Source organism: Halyomorpha halys, unplaced genomic scaffold (genome assembly GCF_000696795.3).
Source record: "Halyomorpha halys isolate HHAL.00 unplaced genomic scaffold, Hhal_1.1 Scaffold85.1, whole genome shotgun sequence".
Classification (NCBI taxonomy): Eukaryota; Metazoa; Arthropoda; class Insecta; order Hemiptera; family Pentatomidae; genus Halyomorpha; species Halyomorpha halys.
Window position 1 is genome coordinate 756,418 of NW_027112611.1, and position 7,602 is coordinate 764,019.

At 32.7% G+C, this 7,602-nt stretch overlaps 1 protein-coding gene across 2 annotated transcripts; it reads right to left on the reverse strand.

The window, feature by feature from the left end:
• Nucleotides 1-629: 629 nt before the first annotated feature.
• Nucleotides 630-7,568, reverse strand: LOC106677066 (uncharacterized). Of its 2 annotated transcripts, XM_014414754.2 has the most exons (4): nt 6,788-7,568; nt 6,318-6,471; nt 5,692-6,177; nt 630-5,311 (listed from the first exon to the last, which is right to left on the reverse strand). In XM_014414754.2, exon 4 carries the CDS (start codon nt 5,163-5,165, stop codon nt 2,616-2,618), a length of 2,550 nt encoding a protein of 849 aa, XP_014270240.1. In that variant the 5' UTR covers nt 5,166-5,311; nt 5,692-6,177; nt 6,318-6,471; nt 6,788-7,568; the 3' UTR covers nt 630-2,615. The 2 variants fall into 2 exon arrangements, with proteins under 2 accessions (XP_014270240.1, XP_014270238.1); XM_014414752.2 differs by lacking the exons at nt 5,692-6,177; nt 6,318-6,471.
• Between the last annotated feature and the right edge of the window lie 34 nt (nt 7,569-7,602).

A 7,602-nucleotide genomic window follows, 5' to 3' on the forward strand; every position in this document is an offset into this window, starting at 1 on the left:
ATAAGAGTTTCCAGCTTTAGAAAAAAAACTTTAAAAAGCAGCTGTTAGTGATTTAAGATCCTTACTGTATACGATGTACTCTGTTGGTAAAACATGTTAACTAAAGAAATGAAATATTTTGTTAAGTTAAAATGTTTATTAATTACACTGTTTTACTTTTATCCTGTTATCACTTAAATAACTTAATATCAATATTATTCCTTAACTATCCAACACTGTGACTGTGATACATACATATCATCAAATGATGATGGTTGGTGAGTACATATTTTCTACGTACCAAAACTTTCCCAAAGAACATTAAAAACTGCAAAATAACAAAAACAAAGTTGATCATGCTATCAAACACAAAAACACAGGTATTTTATTCAAACTTTACACAAACATTAATTTCAAATGAAATCTGAAAGAAATGATTGCTATAGAAAAATATGAGAAATGGGCTGTAAACAAGAAATTCACATTATAAAAATTATATTTGTGTTACTCCAACATCATAAGCCCAATTATTAACACAAAAATAAATAGATAAAATGCGAAACATAAATAGACTGACTACTTGCTGTAAAGAAGTGTTAGGATGTGGAAAAGAAAAAAAAAAGTGTTTTATTATATATTTTTATTAGTTTATTACAGTTTCTTTATATCTTTATATTAGTTATTTGTTGCATTCAATGTGTACTCTTTATTATATTAGGATCTTCAACGTGTTGTTAAAATAAATAAATATGTTAGTGGATTAAAAGGATCGGGATGTCAAAAAAAACAAAAAAACAAAGAAAAACACTGTCAGCTAACAGCTCATTTTTTAAATTTACTTGTATGAGATATACCTACTTACATGTAATTACAAATTATACATAAATAATACATCAATAAAAGTACAAATATATATATATATACTAATATGGCATAAATAACAAACATAAATTGCAATTTGAAGTGCATAAATTGAATATAATAAATCATATTATTTTATGATCTCAACATATCGTTTATATAAGAAATAATTATTATGACAAATTTATTAGAGATTTCTAGAAAAAATAAAATAAAAAAGTTTTAGTTCTTTATAAATATATCATTTAATGAACTATATTGCAACAAACAGTAAAAAGGGATATTAATTAAAAAATTTTGGGATCTGGAGGCGTCGGAATTTATGGAGATAAAGGAACATTAGTATTTATAGATTTTATCATAAAGAAGGGAGTGAGAATTCGGTGAAGAGGGGGTAGGATTTTTGTAAGTTTAGATAAGTTTCTCAATGATTTTGGGAGGGAAGTTATTTCCTAAAAGGACCTGGTATATTGAATCTACGCTCAACAATAAGCAACTCATTATAAATTAAGGTGAAAGAGAATTATATAATCTGACGACCTCGAATCTCTCCAGAATATTAAAAATATATTTTTTTTTTTATTAATTATTGACTGTGCCATTGATCTTTGGTATTTTCTTAAGAAAAATGCTCATAAATTATTGTTTATTAGATAGTTTTGTCTTTCCAAGCTGTCTCTGATGGATTTATGAAATTAGCTGAAGCTGCAAGAAAACTGGGGCTTGAAGTGAATGCAGAAAAGACCAAATACATGGTACAGAAGAAATCCCCAGACCTGGTGAAGAAATCAGGATCAGAGAATATACTTTTGGAAAAGTCCTCGAGTTTGTGTATCTTGGATCGCTCATAACCCAAGACAGTGTTGGGGACTCCGAAATTAAACAAAGAGTCCTATGTGACAACCCTTGTTATTATAGCCTCAGTCCCTATTTTAGGAGCCATTCTTCTGTATGGCTTGGAAACGTGGACTATCTCCAAGGCTAGTGAGCACAACTTAATGGTCTTGGAGAGGTAGATTCTCTGTAAAATGTTTGGAGCTGTCAACTATGGAAAATATGGAGACATCGCACAAATCAGGAGCTCCAAGATTTATATAAGAAACCAGACGTCCAGTTTGTGAGGCTCAGTAGATTGAGGTGGGCCGAGCATTTTGCTCGGATGGCCGACAATGATCTGCTAAGGAAAATAGTTGCACAAGATGCCGAGGAAGACCTCGCCTTCGATCAAGTGATGGTGTAAATGGTGATGGGTATGAGGAACTGGATGGCAGCTGCCCAAGGTTGTAATGATTGGTGGAGGCTGATGCAGGAGGCCAGGAATCGACATCGAGTTGTGCCAAATTAATAATAATAAGATAGTTTTTATATACTTTTATGATATCCTCAACATTTATTAACATTATTAATTGAAAAGTGTTTTTTCTTTAATTTTTATCTAACCTACTCTGTCCTCTTAATCCTTTCATACCCCATTTGTCTAGCGGGACCTTATGCATATAAGGTATAAAATAAAGCAAAAGAGTGAATTTATGTTTACAGTGTTTTCCTCCTTCCCTACCTATACCATCATAGATTAACTTAGGTTGTCTGTTAATGCCACATACAATACATTTCTTCATATTATTCTATTTACCACTGTCAGATTACCATTATGTTTATATTTGGTCTTTCTTAGTTTCCCTTCTTATTTTGTGCTACTTATTTCTTCTCTTCTATTTTTAACAATCATTTATATAATCTTCTATTTGTATGCTTATTTAATAATATTTCTTCTTTTACTTCTTTTTTCTTTTCATTGGCTGAGTAATGAATGTGTGATTATCCATTTCATCTATAAATTTCATTAAAAACTTTTCTTGTAAACTATTGTTTATATTGCTTAGTGAGTAGGTTTTGTATTCTGTTTTAATATTGTTAAAGTTCAATAATTTTGTTAATTTACAAGCTTTCTTTCTTCCATTTTGGTTTTTGCCAGTCAACCCTGATATCCCATTCTCAGCCAATTCATCATATGGCTCAAAAAATGCAGTATGTACGAAAGCTAGATAGTTCCTAATTTTTAACCAAAAGAACTGTCCTCCTTTCCCATGACTGCCGCCTATTCCATCAGCTCCAGGAAGTCCATCTCGAGCAGTTTGTTTTGCATAAACAACTCCAGATTCTGCTCCAACTTTAATGATGCTTATACTTCCTTTATGTCCTCCATAACCACCAATACCACCATCTCCCCCATTCCCACCTTTTCCGCCAGGATATTTATATTCTATTGAGTTATAAACAAGAGTTAGTAACATATATTCCTTTGTCCAGCAGTCTGGACAATCATCACCATCATACCCATCTGAACCATCTCCTCCATCCTGTCCTCTACCACCTGCTCCTCCATTGGTCGATATGTGCAGATTTTTTTCATTGATGTAATGTTTTCCTATTCCTTTAAAATTACCAGCAGGACCTCCCGGTTCTCCAGGTAGTCCATCAAGTCCATTTTCACCATACCCCATCCCATTTCTTGCCTTCTGAGGATTATGATCGATACCTGGGTTTCCGTCTAATATTATACTTTGGCTTCCTACAACTTCCCACACTGGGGCTACAATAGCCATCTGTATTTCCCTACCAGTTAAATCTAAGCTGATGTCGATGAACACTTTATGTAGTGCATAAACTTTGAGGAATTTTATGTCTTTGTTCCTCAAAAGTTCACTAACATCACTCAGTTTCAGATTCATTCCTTTCACTACAATTCTATCGATTTCAGAACTGCTGACTTCAATTTCATATTTCAGAGTATTGTCCAAAACTCTATTCAATAATTTAAACTTAGGTTTGTCAAGTTTTATTTTCCTAAAATGATTGTGTTCTTTGAAAATAGTCTCAATCACTTTGAAGATAGAAGATTCAAATAAATCGCTTAGTTCGTTTAAATCTATAGTGTTGTAGTTGTTTCTGTTTTTTTGTATGTCGAATTCCATTAACCTTACATACATTTCATTCAGGACATGGTAAAATGAATGTGATTCACTAAAGTACTCGGTCAGTTTTGATAGACCTGCAGCCAATAGTGATGATTTATAGCTTTTTATTGATTGATTACTTACGGCATTAAGAAAATTTATGTAATCATTGTCACTTAGCACTTTTTTTATGTGTTCATCAGGAATGAAAATTTCAATTTTTTTTAAATTGACATCAATTTCACTCATGAATGCTTCAGGAGTTATTTTATTCTTCATAGCATTTTCCTGTATCTTTGAGAAAGATTGCTGTAAGTTTTGGAAGGTAAAATTTAAATATTCTAGATCGGAGATTTTCTCTTCCATGGCAATACAATAGTTTTCTACCTCATCCCACATGTTGAATAATTGTTTTACAATAGTTTTGTTTATTTCTTCTGCTAAACAACCAATATGGAATGTGGATTTTGCCGAAACTGTATATCTAAAATCTTTATCATCCACGTTAACTGATTTAGTATTTTTTTGAATCAATTTTTTTAATAAAGTTTTACTTTCTTTCATCCGTTCAATTCCAATTAAAAGCCCAGAGTCACTGGGCTTCCGAAAAATTCCTATTTTTGTGAGTTGGTCATTATTATCTTTACTTAAGAAGATTTCTAAGAAAGACAAAACTTTTTCTTTTCCCTCAGAGCTTATGATCTCTGGGTACATACTTATGTCTTCTATTACCTGCTCAATATAGTGACTGATTGTCCCAATAACTTTCTCATCTGACACTATCTTGTTACCAACATATCTGTTCTCTATTTTGGTGACTACAAGGGCTATACTGTTCTTATACTTTTCGATTTGCCTTATGAAATCTGTAGCGTGTTGTAACATTAGAATCAAGTCCTGCCTGTCAGCTCCTCTGGAAACCGAATGATGGCTGACTACGAAAACCAACTTCACAGACCTAGCGGAATCTATCACTTTATTAATGAAATATGTGGCAGCTATCTCATGTGCTGTGCTCATTGTATTACTGAACCCTGGGCAGTCGTAATAAAGTATCTTTTTCTTGGCATCTTCTACTAATTCAGGATAAATTGTGTGAGAAACAAGAGCAGAGTTACTATTGATTTTGTTTAGTGTGTCAACGATCACATATTCACCTGTATCTTCCTCTACTTCTTGAGACCAGAGGGTGTGAGAATTGCCAGAAATAAACTGAGTCAGGGTGGTCTTTCCAGATCCAATGTTACCTAGCAGTAGGACGATATCTTTGTTTGGGCTATATTTAATCTGCTCATCTCCATTTTTCAGAAAATTATGGATATTAATTGTAGGTATTAAATTAGTGTTAAGTTCTTCTGTTCTATTCATTTATGGTTTGTTGAATGAAACAGTTGGAAATTTTGGTTTATGGTTATTTTTGAATATTAGGTAGTGGGAGGGAGGGAGGGGGCTGTCTTCAATATTCAAATTGAAACTGTCCTTATCAACAGATCGAATGATTCGCCAGATCTTTCCTGGAAATAGAAATAGCAGTAAATCATAAATAATATCAGTATAACATAAAGAATATTGGTTTACAATAATAACATCAGTATAATATTATTATTTATTTTTTAAAGGAATATTGTAACACTTAAATAATTTTTATACATAAATTAGCCAAAAACATTTTGTTTATTATTTTTTTTAATTGAAATTTAAAATAAATAAATTTTTATTATAAAGGGAAAATACGCATGAATAATACCAAATAACCAACGATTTTTTGAAATATCAAGACTTTTTTTTCTTACCCTCCTATCATAATATATACACAATTTCTTTGCCTGAAGGGCATTTTAAGGTAGGTTCTGGGATCTGCTGTGTGCAGAGGAGCACTGTGGCGCTTACTCACCGTCTGCATTGTCACGAGTGAGAAGGGACCTCTCTTCTAGTGATGAATGATAGGGTTTAGACAGCAACTAAACCCCTTCCCTAGGTGAGCACGTCGACCAAGGGAACAGTGCCTTGCCACCTCTCAGGTCTTGGTCGAGGGGCAATATCCCGGAAGAGTGAGTTTGCACAGGCCTTTAGTCCATCAAAGAACTTGATGTACCGTCGGCCTATAAAACCCAAAACAGAGGGAAGCTGGAGTTCTGGGTGCATAGCACTGCTCCTGGCCCTCTGCAGTGTGGTGCCTGAGACGATCCGCAGAAGGATGGAGTTCCGTTAGCTCTGATGTTTTTGTAGTGTTGTTTTGAAGAGGTGCACCATAGAGCAGCGTTGGACGAATAATAGCCTTATATATTTGCAGCTTCAGCTGGAGATACAGCTGTGGTGACGTGAGCAGGTGTTACAGCCTATGCGATTTCTGCTTGGTAATCTTCATCCTTTCCTGATCCTGATGTGATTGGAGAAGGTAGAAATATCAGAAATGAAGCATAGTAATATTTATTTAAAATGCGTTACTACAAAAAATATTTTTTTTTAAATAACTGTAATTTTTATTAGTCATAATAACTTTCATTAGACTAGAGTTACCTTTGTCAGAAACTCTGATGAAGGTGTTAAATTCAGGTTGAAACGTCGGCATAAATAAATAGGTTTTTCTTTATTTGCTGACCGCACTCCTGACTATCTTCCACTCAGATATTTTTATTATATTTAATAAAGAAACCAGTCTCAAACAAGAATTCTACATATATATTTATCTATTTATATATAAGTATATAAACATGATATAAAAGAGAGAAATGTAGTTAACAAACATTACAAACATACATGAATCGAATATTAACTACAAACAAATACAGTAAAAAGTGGTAGAATTTTAAATGTATTATTTAACTAAAAAATAATGCTGTAATAATGTGTAGAAATAATAACAAATATTGAATAATTAAAAGAAAGAAAGAAAATGAGGTGTAATAATAATAGATCAAGCTGGATGGAGATCGATATATACAGGAAAAGGTATATAGGACAATAAAATAGAAATAGATATTTCTCACCTGGGTTCTGAAGGTTGAATGATAATTCAGATTATTTGAAGCATCTTCAATGGACTTCAAAATATTTCCAATATGATAAGTCCGTTGAAGATACAAGAATTTTTATTTGTGGTCAAAACATTGAATGTATGAGGGAATAATATGGTAATATAAATTAATTAAATCTGTACCACTACAACCAATGGAGGCTTATGGGTGCAGTACTGTGGAAGGAAGTACTGTTAATAGACCAACAGTTGTGCAAGGAGGTTATTTGGTCGGAATCACACTCGACTGCCAGATTTTTATTCAATTAAAGGTGCTCACTTAATGAGGCTGGGTGGGCCTTGGAGATCTCCTGAACTCACAGGGCTGACTCTTAGCTACAGTGAAACAGAAAATGATTATCTGCCACAGCCTGGTTTGAACCCGGTCCTTAGAGTTAATAGCATAGAGCCTTACTACTGAGCTACCCACTCCTCAAATATATATAAATATGTTAAACAAAAAGAAAGAGTATATACGTAGTTTAAAGAATAAAATAATCAAATAAAAGTATAACCATGAAGCTTAAAAAAAGATGAATTAGAAAATTGTAAAATTAACAAATAGCCACAGTGAAAAAAAAAAAAAATTAATAGGTAATCATACTTAGGAGATAAAAAAGGTAGAATTACGAGAGAGAGTAAAATATTTGAAGATTGTCTATTGACCGTGTGTAATATACAAAAAGAAAATGATCCGGCTGCTGTCAAAAGAACTAAGATAGTAATAAAAACTATTATGTGCTAACATTTTGCAGGGCTTCGTCAGGACTAAAAAAGATTAAAAAAAAA